This window comes from Argiope bruennichi, chromosome 4, assembly GCF_947563725.1.
Source record: "Argiope bruennichi chromosome 4, qqArgBrue1.1, whole genome shotgun sequence".
NCBI classification, from domain to species: Eukaryota; Metazoa; Arthropoda; class Arachnida; order Araneae; family Araneidae; genus Argiope; species Argiope bruennichi.
In genome coordinates, this window is record NC_079154.1 from 142,223,194 (window position 1) to 142,245,623 (window position 22,430).

The window sequence follows — 22,430 nt, forward strand, 5'->3', positions numbered from 1 at the left end:
AAATTAAAGTGGAACAGTGGTTAAATTACAGTTTATATAAGAACATTTTTTACTGAAACAATGCATTTTTTTTAATATGAGTACTGAAAACAAAGTCACTGAGTATTTAAACTTTATGGACACTAAAGAATATCTTTCTTAATGAATATCTTTCTTTAGTAATCTTTCTTAAGAATATCTTTCTTTAATTAATATCTCAAGAAGTTTTCTACAAAATTTTCTCAGATTCATTATGAACAGATCAATTAATGAACAATGTTAAATTTTAAATGCATGAAACTCTAAGAAAATAAACAAAATCGTTTGAAATAATCGGTCGGAAACGTTTTAAGCTTCCAAAACCAAGTTAGTATCCGTTGAAAATAGAGTTGTCAACAATCAGAACACAATGCGCATGCGTGAATTTTCAACGCCAATTATGGTAACGCAAATGAGTGATTTTTTACGCCAATTGGGGTAACGCTAAGCAGATTAGAAATTTTTAATTTCCTTTATTCTGTTTTATTTTAATTCAAAAGTACTTCAGAATGAATTTGAAAGATCGTTTAATTAACAATGTTTAAGTTTAAATGCATCAAACACTAAGAAAATAAACAGAATCGTTTGAAATAATCAGCCGAAAATATCTTAAGCCTATCTTCATTAGCGTGGGAAAGAAAACTGAAGCCTTACTCATTTGGTGGTGGGGAAATAAAAAGATTTTTTGGCGGGAAAGTTAGTTTTTAATTAATAATTAAAATTCTAATTAAAAATTCGAAAAAAGGGACTCCAGGTGCACATTCCTTATCTCCAGGGTATGCATGTGTCAAATTTGGTAGCTGTAGGTCGAACGGTCTGGCCTGTAGAGTGCCAACACACACACATTGAGCTTTATATAAGTATATATATATTCCTTTTTTTTTTTTTTTTTTTTTTTTTTACTATCAAAACTGTATTTAAACAATTTAATTTATGCTGTTTCAAATTGAAAATGCGTTTGTTGTGTTAAAAGAAGTTTTTTTTATCAGATTGTTTTTTCTAGTTATTAATATTTGCTTATATTGTTTATTTCTTTCCAAGATTTAGTATTATCAATAAATTATTCTCTAGGCACTTGAAGACACTTTATTGTCCATTAGTATAGTTATAACAGGACCTACTTGCTGTCAAAATCACCCTATGTCTTATGTATGCTTAGAAAACAGAAGAATTTGCTTTGCATTGCTAGAATTACTTTCATCCATATTAAGGGAGAAAGGTAAATGTATAATGTTTCAACAAACTCTACTTGGATAAATTGTTCTACATTTTTATTTGGACCACAGATATTAGTAATGTACATGTCTACCTCATTTACATATAATTTTCTTTTATTTTAAAATGTTTTTAATTAAAATTTCATTGAACATTACTTTTTCAAAAAAATCATATATAATTTTTAATATTAGTAATCATATTTAGAGTTAAGAATTATACAAAACTATTGTTGCTAAAAATTATTATACTTTTTCAATGATATGGTGTAAAATTAATGATACAAATCCTGTAACACATCTATATTTCTGCTATTATAAATTTAATACTGCAGTTTATGAGATATAGTCTTACAAATATATTTGGTAAAAAGATAAAAGTTTTATTATGTCAAAGAAATTGTGTATGTGCAGGTTTTTTCATCTGGTATAATTATATGAGTCACTTTAAAATAGTACTAACGCTATGATTTAAAAGAAATCTAAATTATTAAATTGTATAACTTATTTATACTTTTTGAATATCCATTGCAAATGTTCTTTAATCCACAAAAACTACATTTTTCAGTTTTGTTTGAAATCAAAGGAATTCTTGTTGATTTCCTGTTATTTAAACCAATTCTATTAAGTTTTTTTTTTTTTTTTTTTATGGCTTTAGATATGCTTTATGATTAATCTGTGTTAGTTTAATTTAATCTGTTTTGTTCACAGGTGATTTCTGCAGATTATTCTATTTTTGTGCAAGGTTCCCATTGTTTTTTTTATTTGAATTACTGCCTTGCAGGAAAGTGAGGGAAAGTTTCAGATATATTTCAAACTGGCTATTCTTGTTCCCACAGTCTTGCTGCATATTCTAAATCATTTAAATGCTTTCCTTGTATGTTATGTGCATTTGTGTTTGGTTGCTTTTTCAGTACATGGGTCTTCTGTTTAAAATGGAGTTTGAAATAAAAGGGTTTAAAACATATCTTTTTGGTAACTTTAAAAATAAGTTCTTACAAAGACCTTATTCATATCATGCAGTTTCTTAAAATTTGAAGATCAAATTTGTTTTGTTCATTGATTTTTTTTTTCAGATGTAGTTAGAAAAATCTAAGCTAAAAAATGTTTTAAAAATGTAACCGTTTTTTTTTAAGGGAGAGAGTACTGCTCATTTTTATGCTTATTAGATTATTGTTGCCGTTAATTCATATTGAACTGTAGCTGTACTACTTTTCGTGATTTAATTCCTGAATTTATTTCATAATAATATGTTTATATCTTCTTCATTTGATGACCTAATTGTTCTCTAAAATGCTAAGCATATTTTATTATTGATCATCCATCTGTACTGAAAATTTCTCTATAGAAATTTTTTAAAAATCATTTCCAGTTTTTAATTTTTTGTAATTATTTATTTTTTATTAGTTTCAACTTTTTTGTTATCAGTGTTGAGAATTGTAGATCAATTTCAATGTGATTAATACACATTATCTCTGGAATTTCACAATAACATAAATGTAACAAACTGGTCGTAGTTTAATATGATATATTTTAACTATCTTTTGAATTTTCAGTTTATGCTTCTATGAAATTCAAGAATCAGCTCAATGTGATAAATTATCTTATGTGTTTCATTGAAAATCGTTTTGACTACAATGTAAGAAAGTATTATATATATATATATATATGTGTGTGTGTGTATGTAATATTTTATCTATGTTGCTGAAGTTTAGAAGTTATAGCATATTAAAATTTTATTGGCTATCAGTTTTTTTATTATTAATTATTTAATGCTTATAATTATATTTTAAAATAAATTTTGCTATTGGTGATGAAATTTAAAGTGCTTTTAGGCTTTAATTTATTGATGAAATAGATTGCTGCCAAAAAAAATGCAGTTTGATGCATTTCATATATAATTTGCACTAGAGATTTGATTCAGGCTAAGAATACTGTTTTAACTGAAAATATGGAAATCTGGCAGTTATCATCAATTAAAATTCATTTAAACAGTCTTAATATTAAGCTTTAAATTACTTTTCATTAAGTATGTGTGTATTTTTAAGTTTTGCTAATCTCAAGGAGAATATTTTTATATTTTTTTGATTTTAAATATTGTGTTTTGGTGAGCATTGCAAATATTCCACACTTTATGGAATAATTTTTATTTAACTTTTTTTAGGTTACAGCTGAAGTGCTGAGGTTGTTAGGATCTGTAACCATTCTTAATAATAAATATTCTATTTTACTTCCGGATGAAGAAAAAGAGAAAGTGGTGCATCTGTTATGTAAGAAATTAATGGATAAAACTGAAACCATTGTATTGTCAGCATTGTCTGTGGTGGATTCCATCATTCGCACAGACGGTAATAATTATTAAGTAGAAAGCTTAACTCTATGTATATGTTAATTAAGAAATATGTACACTACTGGTAAAAAGTATTGCAAGTTTGAGAAATTTCACTTTTTTTTTTTTTTTCAAGAGTAAGCCCTCCCAAAGTAATATATGTATTTTTTTCATTTAAAGTGATATTATTTTATGTCAGTATGTTAAATTACTATAAAGGCAAGGTATAATTAAGTTATTGAATAATAAAAGGTTATCAGTGTCGGAATCCATTTTGGTTTCCCAGAATAAAATGAAGAAAAATTTCAAGTTTTTGTGATCAGAAAAGACAATAAAAGAGTTCAAGTTAATTGAAAAGCATTTAAAATTTGTTTGGGGCACCTCTGGCTTCAATCACAGCAACCATTCTGTTTGGCATGGAATCCACAAGGTTTTGCAACACTTCATGGTGCCAGACTTTAATTATTGTTTCCTGAAGTTCTCGTTTTGTTCTAGGATATTCTCTATTATTTTCTGTCCCATTATACTCCAAAAATTCTCAATAGGATTTAAATCTGACGAGTTTTCTGACCATGCAAGAACATTAATGCCATGTTTTGCAAAAGCAGCCTTAACTTAAAATAACAAAGTTTCGACATAGAGGGAAGAATTGAACTGATATGAAATTTAAAATTAATTGTAAAATTTGTCTTACCTTTTTTGATGTATGACAGGGTGCTAGATCTTGCTGAAATATCCATTTCTTCCTTGGGAACATGTCACTACACTACGAAGCTTTTGATCCTTCAGCACACCAACATACTTGGCACCATTTATGGTTCCCTGTACCAAATGAAGTCGTCCAGCTGACTGATATGGCATGCCTCCCATTACGCTTTCTGAATGTTTTGATGTACGAACCAGGCATTTTGGCCTCATGCTCTCCTTTGCTTTATGTCAAACGTGGCCAGGTGTACATTAAAGAAAATATAATAAAATTACAGGCTTACATTAAAGAAAAGCAACTTTCAGTGCTGAATATAACTTGTCTCCACTCCAAAATACTCCAATTTTTGTGCATCTTGACCCATTCCAATCAGGGTTTTTTTTCCCGCATTGCTTTCGTCAGTGCTGGGGTTTTTTTTTTCTGGGTACTTGTGCTTTGTAAACAGTTCACAGAGCAACCTGTGAACTGTTCTTGGACTGGCAGTGGCAGACGTGGACACATTTCATTCTCTTGCAGGTTAGAAGAACTTGCAAATCTATTTTTACGATGTAATTGTGTGAATGTAACATCAGTACATTTAGAAGATAATCTCGGATGACCACCTTTAGGCTTTGTATCTACGGTTCCTTCGGTTTTGAATCTCTTTAGGAGGCATGAAGCAGTTGACTCACTGCAGTCGCACCGATGATATTTAATCTTAACATTAGAAATGTTTTCTTGAAGCATTAAAATAACAGCCTGGTGCCTCTCACGAGTTAATTCACAAATTTTAAAAAGAAATGAACAGTTTAAATCGAAAAGCAATGCACATCAAACATACTTTGATATACATACATACAGCATACGAACATACAGCATATCAAACGAAATGAAATCCTTCACAGTTGGGACGATTTTAAAAGGAACAACCGGGATGACCCAATCCTTGCAGACTATTTCTTCATAATGGATGACGAAATAGCTTGAAATTTCTCTACCATGTATATGCTAGAAAATATCTTTAAATGGAAATATATATATATTAGTTTTGGAGGGCTTATTCTTGAGAAAACATGAAATTTCTCAAACTTGCAATACTTTTGACCAGTAGTGTGTGTATATATGTGTTAATTGTAATTACTTTTCTAGTGCTTCAGTTTATGATATGTGCTTAGATTATTTTTTTCAATTGTATTTTTCTTTAAATAATTAATTTTATGTCAATTAAAAAAATTGTGCCTTTTCTGTATTCTATCAAAAGTTGAATGTTCGAAGTATATAGACTAATTTCATCTTTTAAAAAAAGTACTTTGGGGGGGGGACCAACCTTAAGCTAATGTATTATTATTATTATAAAACTATAAGTGTGATGAAATAATTTAAGTTGGGCATTGACTAAGTAAGTATCCAATTTTATACAAAGATAAAATACTATCAGGAATCACTGAATATTTTCCCCTAAATTATTTAAAATGTATTTTTATACAAGTTTCATTAAAAAACTCTTACTAAAATATTTTCATTGCACATTATTTAATTACACTGCAGTTATTATACTGTTACTTCATTCCCATTCCAATTCGTTGAAAAAAGGGCATAAGCATATGTAGAATGGATAAATCAATCTAATTTTATTAAATATGTAAATAAAATATTACTTTTCTTCAGAAACTTCCAAACACTTTTGATTTGTTCAATATTTTCATACTAATTTTCTTAACTGAATGATTTTGTTAATGGTGAGGAAATTTCTGGCTTGTCGAACAAGTAAGTGCATTAACTTGACATTGAATATCAGTAAACATTCATTATTTAAGAGAAATTTCTTTTTCCACAAAGAGATCAAGAATTCAGAGTTTAACCTTTTTTTTTTTTTTATGTCATTGACAACTGTTTCCTTTGCCATCTGTTTCCCTAAAAGTAGGTAATATTTTTAATGGGCTGATATTGCTTTCTCAATTCCTTATTAATGTTTATTGAGTGAATGTTATTACTGTCAGATTACTTGATGTGATTATGAACAACATGTTGTGAAACATAATATTTTTATTTGAAATTTCCCACATCAATATTTTAATTAATGTTGAAGCCTCTTTCAACAGATGCTTGTTCATGAGAAAAAATGAAAATAATTTTAAAACTCTCCTCATTTTTTTTAAAATTTATGATCTAAATAAAGATTTTTAAAAAAAATTCCTCATTTAATCTTATTTTCCTAATATTAAAATTATCAAAATTCAGTAAAGGTGATTTGACCAAGAAATCTATAAATTCCATGAAAATAGCATCTTTTTATCTTTTCTCATAAAAGTATAATACAGAACAAGATTTTTATTTATTTTATTTTTTTTCATACGCTTGTTTTCTGTCAAAATAATTTCTTACGAATGCAAAATTTATAGGAAATTTATTCATTGTGTATTACAATGTTTTTTTTTCCCCCAAAACATTAACTACTGATAATCATGTTTGAAAAGCATGCAACTTTGTCATATATTTCTCTTGTGAAATGAAACACATGCAATAATTTGGACCTTCTTATATTTTTCTTATCACTTGTGCACTATTAAGAAAATTATACTGGCATTAGCAATTTTCTGAAAATATAATTTCAACTGAGAAATTTCCTTTCAAAATTTTATTATTTTACTAACTTACATATTGTTACAAGCCTGTAATTGTGCTTCCCATCACGAATAGTATCATCTTAAGAAATACTGTTTTAACAATCAGCTTTGTGCGTGCTGAGCAGTGCCGCATCAGTGATCTCAGAGCTTGGGGACATTTTTGTCGGTGACTTTGGAAACAAAATGGATAATGCTGGGAACTTCAAGAATTTTCACGATCCATCCAATAGGAACCGAGATACGCCCTGATTGGCCCAGAAGGTTCTTGGCCCGCCTCCCGAGAACTATAAAGAACGGCACTCTCAAGCAGTGGGTCGTCGTCGTGAATTGTAGTCGGAATCGCCGACAAGTAACGAATCTTCGAGAAGATAGCGGGGTACCAGCCTTGTGTGGAACGAGTGCTGAACTTCTGTGTGCCGAATCCTGTTGTCTACTGTGGAGGCAGTGTTGTAACTTCTGTGTTGTAACCAGTTGTGAGAAGTAGCGATTCGGCAGCTAAAGCGAGGAGACTGTCAGAGGTTCAGCCGTTGGAGAGACCGTTGGGCTAAATTCCGAGAATCCCTTCTCCTGCTGGATTCTGTCTAGCTGCTTCGTGTGCTGTGGACGATTACTACTTGTGGGCTACTGTCTGCTGTAGAGTGCTGCTGTGTCCTATCCTGTGTTCGTCTCAACTGTAAATAATTGTCTCCCGTGTATCGTGTACTCGTTGTCTTTGTATTAATTTCTTCGTGTAAATAAACACTATTGTTTTCTTACTGAGGCCTGCTGATTGTGTTTTCACACCAAACACCCACTACAAGCGAACCCGGTGGTTGAAATCCGTAACAATTTGGTGTCTGAAGTGGAATAGTGGTTAGCAGTGTATATTGCTGACGAGATCCCAAGCAAAAATGTCGAAAAACATTAGTGTGAACGTTTTATTTGCTGAATTAATGAAAATGCAGAAAGAAATAAAGGCCTTTACAAAAGAAATGAAAGCCGGACAAGAAGAATTGAAGAGTGAACTAAAGATATTTCGTCGTGGAAAATAATTTTAGGAGATAAAGGTAACAAAATAGAAGACGTCCAAGTGATCACGAAAGAAATTGAAGGAAACGGTGAGAGCCAAGTGGAAGAAGAAAAGGCCGGAAATCGAATGGAGAACGATGTAGCTGAAAAGGAACCATGCCATCTAGAAGAGGAATCAAAGTTCAATAAGGAGATACACGAACAGGGAAACTGTCAAATAATTGCAGAGTTTAAACAGTTTTCTCCGAATGAGTCCCCTGAAGTGGAATCGAAGGAGCAGATACTTGGAGATGAACTCTCTTTGGACAGGTCTGTTAGTGGCGATCCGTGCTCCATGCCTATGGATGCAGGAGTTAATGCAACCCTGTTTGGATTGATTCGTCCCAGAGTTTAATGGGACAATTTCTCTGCAAGCCTCTTGGTATCTCCTTGCGTAGTGATACGGATGAAGACTACGTGGCTGGAATCGCTGATCCTTGTGGTCTCGGCCTCGACTTCCCTCAAGAATTCGGCTTCGCTGTGGATTTGCATAGGAGTGTGATGCAAAAAGGAGCCGACGAATCTTCTGTGTATCCGGTTAAGTTACGTCGTCGCAGAGGAATCCTTTCAGCAAAGGCGGAAGAAGATCCTGTGTGGAAAGCTGCGAGCAGTTCTCGAGTAACGAGAAAGTCGGTAATAGGTGGAAATATTCCCGTGAAATATCCCCTTAGGAGACGAAGGTGAATCTCTGGCTTCTAAGTGGACTCCGGAAGGCACTGTTGGACCATCCTGACATTCGGTTAGTTCAATGAAAGAAATTCAAAGTGACCAACCGACTAGTCAGGCTAGAATTCGTTCCGGATAGCTCTGCTACTATGCAATGTTTGGCTCCATGGGTCCCCTGAAGCCTCCTTGCATTTTAAAGTGAAAAATCAAGTCTGGGTGTACAATCCAAAGCGACGAAGAGGTCTGAGTCAAAAGCATTGAAAAGGTTCGGATGTATCTTTAGTTGTCGCCAAATTAGTGGATGACGTCATCTTGGAAAATGCGGAAGTTGCCCAACGCCAAATTGAAGATTGTTTACATCGTGCGGAAGCCTACGCCAGCTGTTGGATTATAATGGGATTGCCGGGATGTCAGTCCTTGAAGAGGGGAGCAATATTACAAACCTGTAATTTTGCTTCCCATCACGAATAGTGTCATCGTAAGAAATACCGTTTTAACGATCAGCCTTGTACGTGCTGAGTGGTGCCACGTCAGTGATCTCAGAGCTTGGCGGTCGTTTGGCGACGACTTTAGCAACAAAATGGATAATGGAAACTTCGAGAATTTTTACGAATCTATCCAATAGGAACCGAGATACATTCTGATTGGCCCAGAAGATTCTCGGCCCGCCTCCTAGGAACTATAAAGGCCGGCACTCTCAAGCAGTGGGTCGTCGTGAATTGTAGTCGGGAGTCGCCGACAACGAGTCTTCGAGAAGATAGCGGAGCAACAACGGCGTTGTGTGGAGCGAGTGTTGAACGGCTGTGTGCCGAATTCTGTTGTCTACTGTGGAGGAAGCGTCGTAACTTGTGTGTAGTAGCCAGTTATGAGAAGTAGCGAGTCGGCAGCTACAGCGAGGAGACAGTGAGAAGTTCAGCCGTTGGATTAAACTCCAAGGATCCCTTCTCCTGCTGGATTCTGTCTAGCTGCTTCGTGTGCTGTGGGCGGTTACTACTTGTGGGCTGCTGTCTGCTGTAGAGTGCTGCTGTGTCCCATCCTGTGTTCGTCTCGGCTGTAAATAATTGTCTTCCGTGTACTCGTCGTCTTTGTATTAGTGTCTTCGTGTAAATAAACGTCGTTGTTTCCATACTGAGGCCTGCTGGTTGGGTTTTCACGCCATACACCCACTACAAGCAATCCGTAACAATATATCTTATACATAAAAAGGCAAGAGTGGGTCATCACTTATATATAGGAAAGGATGTCATTAATACATGTGAAAACCATACAAACCAATCACCACTATTTCATTGCATACTGAAACTGTTCCATTACGTCATTGTCTACTGAAAGTTATCACCCGTTCCTGTGGCATAAAAGTTGGAGACCATGAATGCCACGAGTTCATTGATTTTTATTTTCAGAATCCCAGTATAGAAAGAAAAGAAAAAAAACCGAATATGCTCTAAAACCGTTTGGTAGACCAATTGAATCAAAATTTATGATCGAGCTACAATTTTAGAAACAATATAACTTACCAAATTTCATTTATCTAAGTTTTTTTGTTACAGTGTTTGCATGACTGCCAATATAGAGACTCATTAATCGATTTGGTTCAAAATTTTGATATAATCTATACTTTTGATGCCAAAACTGTGAGCTGTATTTTATCTGTGCAGCACTTTGCCTTTCACTTGTACTCAGACAAACAAGGAACTGGATGGAAGATGGATTCTGTTGTGAAAATTTGGTTGGAAACCGCGAATCTAGTGCTCAGCAATTCCAGCTCAAAACGTTTTTCGTGCTCACAGAGGGACACAATGCCAAAAATGTGTTTTTGAAATAGGGGGATGGGGCAAAGTCTCGAGTTTGAATTTTTTGGTAATGACAATTCTTTCCGTTTGAATAGTTTGTATGCGAGACAGGAATTTTATTGTCGTGAATTATATTTTGGTATCTTTTGATAAGAGGAATGAATAGCTGTGAGCTTCATGAGCATTTTACTATATTTTTATTTCACTTATAAAAGTTCACAATGAATCAAATGCACATCTTCCAGTATATTGTGAAGGAATTTTAAACTTTTTCACAAAAATTAACTGAAATAGAAATACTTAAATAATTCACTATTCAAATGAAGATAAATTATCTTTATTTCCTAGCATTTTTTTAAAAATCCATATAATATTAGGATTTAAGTTTGAATGTTTTAAGTTAAGTTTGAAGTAATTAAGTCGTTTACTTTTTTGCGATTTTAAAATTCAAAAAATGGGGAAATGACAACGATATTGGGATTATAATTGTTTACTTTTTCAAAGACTGGATTATCTTACTGAGATCTGAATTACTTACAGAGAATCAGTTTTGGAAAGACGTTGTTTTGAAACAAAATCTTCACCAGATTGTGTGGGAAATGGGAGTGGATGGCATTCAGGATGGGGTGCTGAAAGCAGCTTCACTCCAAACAACTCTCCAAGTTTGCAGAGTGCTTTATTTTTGGGAAGACATCCAGTCCTCTAAAAAAGTGAAAGAAGTAAGGGCAAATTCTCTTCAGTGAATCTATGAACACACAATAATTACTATAAAAAAATCATTTCAGATTTTATCTTTTCTTTTTAATTATTCAATATAACAAAGATAAACAAAAGATTAATCTATATAAGAAATTCTTAATGAACACTGATGCTAGTGAAAAATGATAACACATGCAAACTACCAATATTATTGCTAAAAGCATAAATTTAAGCCCTATAAGGCAAATCATTTACTCAGAAATACCAAACATGCTTTGCGAAGTGTGAATATGCTACTCAGAGATATATTTCCTTAAAATTTTGATGAATAAAAAAATGAAATGAGATCATGGTATTTTTCTTTTAATATCTCCCAAAATTACTCTTGTGCAAAAACAATTTTATACCATCTTAAATTTTTTAAAAAATTAATTCCAAATATACAAATTTAAAAGTCAAATAGTTTTTTCCTTTATTTTTAAGAATTTTTTAAAGATATTTTTTTTACATGGCCTACAACAGTACTACTGATCAAAAGTTTTCTGCCAGTATGCAAGTGATTTATTATTATTATTATTATAGTTGATTGACAATTAATATTTTGTTATTCAATGTTTTTTCATTTTGTGTTTGTAAAGGATTTTTTTCCCCATTTATAGACTCTGATATGTGTGTTGGTAAATAGTATGGAAAGGGGAGACTCCATAGGAAGGAAACATTTCATTCTTGAGTACTCTGTGACGTTTTTGAACTGCACCTTTCATGAGTAAATGTGACAAACAGTTCTGAGATATGACTGGTTGACTAAAATGTCAGGGAATGTATCTTCTAGTGTTGGTTAATACACTTGCAAGTAAAAAACAGAAGGGTTTTACATAATTGGAGCTTCCACTTAGTAGAAATAATGTTTATTTGGTTTTCTGGACATTTAATTTTATTTTGCATTGATTTGAGTTAAGAGAGTAGAAATACTTTCATATACAATTAAAAACATATTTTGCAATAAATAATAATAATAAAAGCAAGACCATTCTGAAGATACCAGATACACCCAACATAAGTCAGGGAAATTTGTCCTGAAACCTGAAAAAAAATCGGGGAAAATCAAACTGCAAAAATGATATCCTCAGAATGGTGTGATATAATTGATTTTAGTTTAATGATGCATTTTGTTGAAATTTCAATCTATTCTTGACAAGTTATTCCCTTCCTTCATTTAGTAATGATTCCCTATTGAAATTTTCACTGCTGCAAAGCACTTGCAATGATTTAAAAGCTTATGTTTCATTTACTTGCCTTTTTTATGTTAAAATTTCTAAATGATGAAGATAAATAAATTGGTGAAAAAGGAGATGAGAAACGGGGCAGCAAAAATGCATGATAGGAAATTGCATGCATTTCCTTAAAACAAATTTAAGATCAAATAATTTCTTGTCGAAATTATGAATATTGAATAGAAAGAGATATTTACATTCCTTGATACCTGAATTTAAAGAGCTGCAGTCAGTGACTGGCAATCTTTCTTTCTTTGCCAACCGTTCTGATTTGTTTTTCATTCTTATGTATTTACATTTTTAATATTGCTATTGTCTTGATGGAAACATTTTCTAATTCTCTAATGTAATGCATATTATTTACAAATCCTCCATTCGAGTAAATGTACAGGGTTGCCACGCCTCTGGGAAAACACAGGGAATTAAAAAATTCTCTTAAAAAAACCCAGAAAAGTATAAAATTCGAAAATTTTCATTAAACCGGGGAAAATGCTGTGAATTTTAAGTTTCTTCGTTATTTTTTCTTCCCTTATAAAAATGGCCTCTCTCTAAAGATTGCAAGAATAAAAGATGAGCTGGCAAAAACGAAATAATACCACTTGCGATTGTGAATTCCAGAAACTGGCACCTTTTCTACTCTCGCCCCTTTTTTTCTGTATAGATCATTCCAGTTTCGATTTGTGAGACAGTTGTTCTTTTTCCATGAGATTCCACAAGTGCAGCCAATGAGCACGTATGAGACTTGGTATATGAGAGAATAGAATACATTTTTCTGGCAGGAATGTGGATCTGCAGAACGGGGGTGTTTAGTCTGTGGCGCCTCAATCCTGACAACAAACTGTCACTAAAGCATTATTTTGCACTACGTGCATCAGCGAAAAATCAAGATGAACTTGTTGCGAGTGTAACAGATTACCATTGCTGTCTCCCTGCACGTTTTCATGTGATGTATTTGAATATCTTTACATATATATTTTTCCGAGTTGGCAACCGGAATGCGCATTTTAAAAATAACGCGGCCTTTTTCCATTAATAAAGTTGTTGTGTTATATGAAGGGTCGATGTTATACCAAATGATTTAACTTCTCAATTCTCTGCATACTCTACCGTACTTGAGTTTATTATTCGAGAAACTGTCAGCTTTTTTTATTGAAACAAGGAGCTGCTCAAAACCTATATTTAATACAAATTGGACAGACAAAATAAATTCTGATTTTGCTGAATGAGCTTGAGAAGCTCTGTAAAATCCAATTCTTGCATACTGCTCGTTTTGTATGAAGATAATAAGCCTGAGTAATATAGTACAAACACTTTTAGCAATGCCTGAAGAGAAAAACATACAGGATTGTGCGCCAGTTTAAAAGATTCATTGTTGGATTTAATATCTAAAAGGAAAACAGGACAAATCGACACATTACATGCGAAAACATCAAATTGAATGTTCGAAAATAAAGCGATTTTGAACTTTTTTAGTTTAACAATCATTTAAAGTTGAATAATTATGGGCATTAAAACTTAATGAATCACATTTGTTTTTTATTGCATTTAATGATATATCTGAAATGTTTTCACAAAAGTGAAATAGCTAAAAAATGTATGTAAGGCCGCATAAAAATGTTATAGCTTATTTGTTACGGATTAGCTCTATGAAATGAATGGCTGAAAAATGCGCAGAAATGGATGCTCAAATACATGGATTGGTAAAAATGAATAAATAAAAAAATAATCTTGCTTTGTTATGTTTTTCTTAAGTAATCATTAAATGATTTGTATCATGATAACAAAAATATTTTGTGTTTTATTTCACCTGATTCCGTAATTTTGTGTGATTTACAATGAAAGAGCATGAGAGGTATCATATCCCCCTCTTAATATATAAATTTTTTATTGCTAAATTCCAGATAGTAAATATTTTTTTTTCTGTGTGTAAATATAAACCCTTTAATATGCAGTTATGTCAAATAATGTTAAATTGTTGCTTCTTTTCCTGGCTTTTACCATTCCTTAAAACCATATTGAATTATAACTATCATATAAATGCTATTTGCACATTTCCTCATATCTTGAATATTCACATAGGGAAAATAAAGGGGATATTTTTTCCAGATTTGAGTGGCAACCCTGGTGTATATTTTTTTATCTTCTAATCTTTAATTCAGAAAGAAATATCTTCATAAAGAAAAATTATCTCGTTAAATTTTTAACATATTGAGGGAATAAGATAATTTTATATAATGTAAATTAGTGTACAATTGAATGTTCTTATATATAAGTAAATTGGCATGCATTTTTAGGCTTGTGCTTTTGAGTTGATTAACAACAGATGGGCTTACACTTAGATTAGCTTACACTTTATTGAACAGATTAGCTTACACTTTATCTGAAACTATATTCAAAAATATTAAAGTTAAATTTGAACTTTGACCAGATGAATTTAAAAGGTTATAAAAATATTTCCTAGTCAAAACATACACCCTCCAATGTGGATATAAAATTTCTGCTGCATTTTTTTCTAATCTTGTTCATTGACTGATAGTTTTATTTTCTCTCTGTTTTGCAGGAAGATGTGATGAAGATATTTTTTCGGTATTATCGTGACCCTGACTTTTATGTTCAGCGAGAATCACTGACTTGCATAATTGAATGGTTGAAAGACAAAGAAGCTGAACTTCCTTTAGCTTGTAGAGATCAACTACTGATTATATTATCAGAGGCTATGAAAAGTTTGGATATGGATCAGAAAGATATTGCCTTGAAAGCATGGACTTGGCTGTTAGAATCTGATAAATTCTTCCCTGGAGCCATGAAAAATTTAGATAATCTGCTGAAAGCTGTTTGTAAATCAGGATTTGCATTTTCTTTGATATTAGCCATTGAAGACTATGATGAAGCAATTCAGTACAAAGCAACAGAAATTTTGATCAAATTTCGAGAAACTCTCCAAAAAATGGGTTGTACTGAAGACTATACTGTGGCAGATGAATCAAAATGGAATTCTTCAGAAACGAAACTTGTGGATGAATTTAGTTTTGAACACATTAGCAAGGAGGATAGAGATGCAGGAATAGAAAATGTGGTGAAGTTGACAACTGCAGAACAAATAGCTAAATTAGCAATTATACCTAATATTACCAATGACAGTAATTCTGAAAACTGTGTTCCAGTACAAATGGACACTCTTTCCTTTCCAATAAATTCTTTCTTGAAATATGTATGGTCTAATAGCTTGAATTGTATTATATCAAAATCTAATGTTTCAACAGATTTGTTTTCTGAATATACTTTATCATTATTGGATGATATTATTGCTTCGAATATAAAAGACATTTGTCGACCAGTGGATGATATTCCTGACTGCTATTAAATTTAAAATATTGCAAAATCGTATTTGCTTCATTGCCTTGTCTTGTAAAATGTCTGAAATTGAAATGTTTATAAATTTGGAGATCATTTTTTTTCCTGTAAAACTTTACTAAATGCACCTCTTAATTTTGTATTGCAATTGAACAGTTTTAATTAAATAATGTATCTGTGGACGAATATATATTGCTAAGTGTGTGTGTGTGTGTGTGTGTGTTATTGCAGTTTAAGTGTAATAACGTCTGCAAAAATTTTAATGAAGTCAGATTTCTTGTTATAATTCTTCGTAGGCAATAATAAAAATTGCTACATACTATAGCTTTCCAAGTAATATTTGATTTGATTTAGTGGAGTTTTGTGACGCAAAAATCATTCCTCATTATGCTGCACCAAATGTATGGTATTAATTAAAACTTTGTTTATAAACTCTTATTTAATCATAATAATAATATATAATATAAACTTATCATTTGTCATAATTTGTCAATGTTTATGTAAAAGGTAAAAAAAAAAAAATAATAACCATTTTTAATTAGATCAAATGGTAAAAACCGATCATTTTTAAAAAGGTGAAAAGATTTGCATGATTAATTTTGTGAAGAATGTCTTTCAAAATGATAGAGGAAGACTGAAAGCAACGGGTGCGCTGTGAAATGAATTGTGAGCAATCAATTAGAATGTGTTGGAACTGACAATTGGCATTGGCATTCTGTGCACAGAGGAACGGTTCTCCCAGCAACAAATGCCTGTGCGTGAGTCGAGTGAGACCTATTCTTAAACGAGTGAGAGTTGTATCATTCTTACTATTAGATAGGCTGGGCCAGTGATCAATAACGTGTTTAATTGAATGGAGTTTATTTGTATTCTTGAGGTCCCATTCACTTTGCCATTTTGGGTGGAGGTTGATTTTAACATATTTTTTTATATCATTGAAAGGGACAGGACAGTAAAATAGTAGTGGCAGATTTTGCCAAATTGTGAGCTAGTTCTTTGCCAGCTATCCCGACATGAGAGGGAACCCAGCAAAGGAGAATAGAGAATCCTTGACATGTAAGATATTCGTGCAGTTCGAGAATATTAAAGGCCACGGGGTGACTTAAATGATGTAGCAATGTCAGTGACTCAAGGACACTTAACGAATCTGAATATATGATATAATTATCAGGAGGACTATTAGAAAGTAGAGATAAAGCATGAAGAATAGCAGTGGCCCCGTCAGTAAAAACAGAGCATGATGGGTGAAGTTGGAACGAGAGATTGGAATTGATAAAAAACACATGCAAATGAAGTATTAGAAGAGCATTTTGAACCGTCTGTAAAAATAGGAATGAAATTCATATATTCTTCCCTGAGGTGCGCAAAAAGTTGTTGGTAAGCTGTAGGAGTAGTATTAGATTTGTCAAAAGTTTTGAATGGATTTAGATACGTTATACCATAAGATTTCCATGGGATGAGATGATGTTTTAAAAGCGGCATAACATGAATATTAGTCATACCTAAGCCATTGAGAATGTTTGTAGCTCTTGAGAAAAATGAAGGAATGATTGTTGGCCTAGCATTTTGCAAACGATGTATGAAACGACTTTGTTTGTAGTTAAAAAATGGATGTGATGAAAGAGATGAAATTTAAAAATAATAATGAAGCGTCAACACTTTCCTTCTGTGATCTAGAGAAGGCTCACAACACTCAACATACAAGCTTTCGACTGGAGAAGTGCGAAAGGCCCCACTGCAAAGTCTGAGAGCAGAATGATGAACAGGATCCAATCTTTTTAGCACACTTTATCTTGTAGAACCATATATTGAAAGTACACAGACTATAGTTGGTACTTTGCGTGTTGCTGTTGCAGAAGAAATAATTTTGGAAATATTATTTGAAATGACTATCTTGTTTAATTAAGAATGATATTTATTTTCTTGTCAACAATAAATACATTCGTTGAAATTGAATGATATAAAGAAGAAATATAATATATTTTTTTTTTTTTTACTTTATATATTCAAGTGTTTTAGGGTAGACACTATTTATTTATTTTCTTTGTTTGTTTTTCTGTTTTCAGTAAAAACAAATAAACTCCTTGGCTGTCCGATTCGTGAGCCTCCAAGATACAACTGGCCATATGAAAAACATGGATTTTCTAGGTTCAATCCTCTCACTTGAAATGATTGACATATCGGCGTATGACTCTGCATTTTAAAGTGCAGATTGTAACATAACAACATAATCCTCGCCGCCAGATGCAACAGCAGAAAAACAGTTTCATTTAACACAAAATAATACATAAAATATTTTTGCAGCAATTACTTCAAAAACAAACATGAACAATTATAACAATTAATCAAATACAGAACATTAACAATTATTTATACGTGTGAATCACAATGACTTGCGATGATGATTGCATTACTCATAACCTGTTCCTACAGACCTTGAGCCTTGTTAATGGTCATCGAGAATGCAAGTCGAATGGGAAACTGCAGTCGTTTGAAATCATGTGGGAATAATGGAAATGCGTGGAACGAGCATGTCTTCTTCATTCGATTTTCCATTTAAAAAAGCTGCCTCGATTTTTGCCGCATGTTGGTCTTCTGATTTTGATGCGCGTAATTGGTTAGCACATCAACTTTGTCTTCCCATTCTTGCCGCATCTTGATCTTGAGATTCTGAAGCACTTGCATTTGCAATTCCTAAACGATCTACTTCATTGTTCGCCTGTCGTTCCTCGTTTACTTGAGAAGTTTGAATTCGCTTATTTCTACGTGCCGCGCCGGTAGATCTACTAAGTGAAGATGATTTGGGAAACATAGTTTTTGACGATATACGTTTGTATGACAAAATATCTTTGTCGATTCACTGAATAAAAAAAAAAAAATGACTGTTTGCACTGAAAAATTTCCTTTATATATAACTTACCTTAATCGGTATCGATAATAATAATTCTATTTTGTATGTGTAAGATAAATTCTGAATAATATGTGCGGTTCGACGCACCCAAAATATTGTGCCCTTTGAATGACAATATCTTGTGTAGATAATTTTTCATTGACGAAAAGAAAAAAAAATTGGAGCTTGCAGTAAATATTTTCTATAGTGGGCAGTTTTATCGGATCGGATGAACGGTACGGCAGCGCTTAAAATATAAACAAAAATAAATTCATTTTTATATACTAGATATAAAAATTGCATTAATATCTGTATTTTTTGTAACTAAATACTTTAGCATAGATAATAACCTCGCTTGTAAAAAGTTTTAGTTTTAATTAATAAATTATTTATTTTCAGCTGAATTAGTTAAAAGTGAATCTAAGAAATATTATACATGTATGAGATAATGTGTCAAAATATGACAAAGAAATGTAGGATTAAAGCAATAAAATTAACTCTTTTTAAGTCTAAATTAGACATTCGTAAATTGTTAGAATCTGCGATAAATGGATCATGCTAATAACGATTGAAAAAGCTCATAGTTTTTATGGATAAAAGACTTTTAAAATATGAGAAGAATGTTAAATTTCCATTAGACCAGGACATCCTTATTTAATCCTACATTTAACAAAAACCGGGACGGGTTCATCATCCTTTGTTAATTGTAGGACTAAATAATTGATGCAGATGCGATTCTAGTTTCGCCGTTCTTCAGTGCTTCTGAAATGCATGTTCATGAAGTCCTTCAGGTTTGAAGACATTTTGGTCTCGTGAAGTATTGAACAACACTGAATCTCTGCTTTCCGGAAATGAAGGGAGTGTTCGTGAAATGGTGCCAGACTCAATGAATGCATGTTTGAAAGTAAATAAAGTTGCCCCAATCTCTAGTATTTTGGTGCAGATAATTCTGGAAAACGTGGAACTCCTGTTGCACAAAGACGATAATAAAAACACTAATGGCTTTTCCTGCAATGGGATGAGGTTGTTTTGAAAGGCTCATCCTTCGGTGCGCCGTGCTCTTTTGGTACTTCCACCCCATCTTATTTGCCTGATTATGAACCGTGATTGGAATGAGAAATTGGATTAGAGAGAGTAGTAAAAAGAAAAATGCATCTCTTATTTACATGTCTTATAAACGATCATTTGAAAACAACGGCAAAATTGAATATTTGTTCTGAACAGTTATTGTGAAAGAAATGCTAATAAGCGAGTTCTGTCTTTATTTATTATTCTGTAATGAAATAAATTTCGGTAAAGTTTTAATGCTGTAATAAATCTAATAATTAAGCCTCTATTTCCCATGTGGTGCATTTACACAGGTCATGACCCATGTAGCGTCATGACAAGTCCTTAAATTTGGAAAAGGATCCTAATAAAATACTCAATTTTTTCGAGAAATGCAAAGAAAACTTTTTTTGTTTGTTTTCCCAGGCCTCGAATTACATTAAATCGAAGTTGAAGGTTTTGTCGACTGAACGTTACAAGAAAGGAAATCAACAGAAGATAAGAATTCAAGAAAGGAAATCTAGGAGTACCATTACATATAAAGATAACACTTAATGATCCTTTTTCCTTCAGCATTGTGCATTATCATTTATTGAAATGCAGGAATGGCTGTGCCAGAGGAGCAATACGAAATGTGCATCGCGCCATACTTATTACAACTAGAAAATTTCTAGTGTTTTAAATAGGGAAGATTTTATTTTAATCATCTTTGATAAATACACATTTCATCTTTGCTGTGGCACTTAAGAACATCGAAATGGGTCTGCTCAACGGAAAGTAAGAATAAAGCTGGAGTAGTTCGATGTGCCAAAGAGAGGCATCGAACAGGGTAGTTGTATGGGGAAGCCTTTCTAGCAAGGTGGCACACGTCGATCCCTGAACGAGCTGGTAATGGGACAGCGTTGAATTGCAATATGTACTTACGCTTGTCAATTATGTATGACGAGACTTGTTTCCTTATTTCTTAGACTTGTTTCCTTTGTCCTGCATTTCTTTTTTAATGCCCCATCCGTTGGAAAATAATTATTTGCTGGACCAATCTAAGCAAAATCTTCCATTTTTAAAGACAGCATTACTGCTAAATCTCATACTTTAAATCTGCAAAGAAATTAAAGTTTTTCGAAATCTTTATTTCTTAGCTTCTATAATTTTTTAATGATTTTTGCCTTCCTTCTTTTTGTAACTCCTACAGATTTTTTTTTCCCAATGGAATCTTTCTATACAGGTTTTGGTGAAAGTTTACTTTCATTAACAGAGCAATGAATATAAACTGTTAAAGTTAGGAACATGAAAGTTGGCATGACTACTAAAAATGGATTTTAAAAAATTGAATTTCTAATTTCATTTAAAGTTTATTTTTCAAAATAAAAACACAATTTTATCTTAATAATAAAAATAAAAAATGTCCGCCATAACATCAAAATATATTATTACACAAAAATTATTTTTACACTGCCTTATAAAAAGATAGTTTTTCATTGATATCAAATTTATTTAAACGAATTAATATATATATATATATTTTAATTTTCGCATTTATTGAAAAATTAGGTTTGAGAAAATTTAAAGATTTTTTTTTTATTGTAATAAATTTCAAAACAAAATCATTGCTTTATCGTATTTTTGAATCTCGTGAGTTTATCTCTGTTCATGTCACGAAAAAAAAAAAATACTTTCTTTGCTTTATTTTAAACATAAAACTTTAAAGAAATTTAATAATATTCTTCATCTGATGAGTCTTGTTAAATTTTCATATCTAAAACGACTTGTGGTTTTATAGTATATTTTAATTATTTTTATTTTGGGTATTATTCTCCATACTTTTCCTTTAGTTACTATGGCTTATTCTAAATCATATACTAAAAAGTAAAATTTAACGTAAAATTATTTCTACATTTAATTGAAATTTTAAGTGCTGAAATCAAGCACATGCGCAGAATTCATTCCTATTCTTAGCATTGCGCTTTTAAACCAGATTTCCACCGTGTTTAAAACTTGGATAGTCATGTTATGAATCTTTGATCCCTCAGTCGCTTTCGAGGTACGTGGCTTGGCGGCTAGATCTGCAGGGTGTTTCACTGTTAATTGTAGGTCTTCAGTTCGAGTCTCAAAACAGACATATTGTTTTATATATTTTTTATTTTTATTTTGGGTATTATTTCCATACTAATCCTATAAATACTATTTATTATTCCAAATCATATACTTAGAAAATAAAATTTTACGTCAAAATATTTCTGCATTTAAATTGAAATTTAAAGTGTCGAAATCAAGCACATGCGCAGCATTCACTCCTATTTTTAGCATTATGCTTTTAGACCAGATTTTCTCCGTGCTTAAAGCTTGAATTGGAGAGTCGTCTTAGGAATCTTAGATCCCTCAGCCGTTCTCGGGATACGTGGCTTGATGGCTAGGTCGGCAGCGTGTTTAATAGATTTGTGTAGATCTTCAGTTCAAGTCTCGAAACCGACGTATTATTTTAAACATTTTTTTTTGGGGGGGGGGGGTATTATTCCAAATGTGCCAGTATAATAATGCCTTTTCAATGACTTCATTTATGAGTGCACAGGTGCATGAACACTGTTTTATGCCAAAATTTATAATACACGGTGAAGTCTGCCATTTGACTGGTTGTCTTTTTTGTCTTGGCATCAAGAGGAAAAACAGCCACTATAGTTTCCAAAGAAATATTATGAAGCAAGCTGAATCTTATTTTCATATCTGATTATACAGAGTTAATAAACAAGTTTGGAACAGTGGGTACAATGATTTATTTGTACATCTTTA

General features: G+C 32.2%; 1 protein-coding gene across 1 annotated transcript in view; it reads left to right on the top strand.

Moving 5' to 3' along the window:
- The window catches only part of LOC129965463 (uncharacterized), a 30,805-nt gene extending 14,799 nt beyond the window's left edge, over positions 1 to 16,006 (top strand). The window contains exons 6-10 of the mRNA XM_056079353.1: positions 1,090 to 1,237; positions 2,789 to 2,871; positions 3,397 to 3,580; positions 10,920 to 11,098; positions 14,913 to 16,006. Coding sequence (XP_055935328.1) covers positions 1,090 to 1,237; positions 2,789 to 2,871; positions 3,397 to 3,580; positions 10,920 to 11,098; positions 14,913 to 15,716 — 1,398 coding nt within the window. The 3' untranslated portion in view covers positions 15,717 to 16,006. The remainder of the gene's footprint in view (positions 1 to 1,089; positions 1,238 to 2,788; positions 2,872 to 3,396; positions 3,581 to 10,919; positions 11,099 to 14,912) is intronic.
- Positions 16,007 to 22,430: the final 6,424 nt, after the last annotated feature.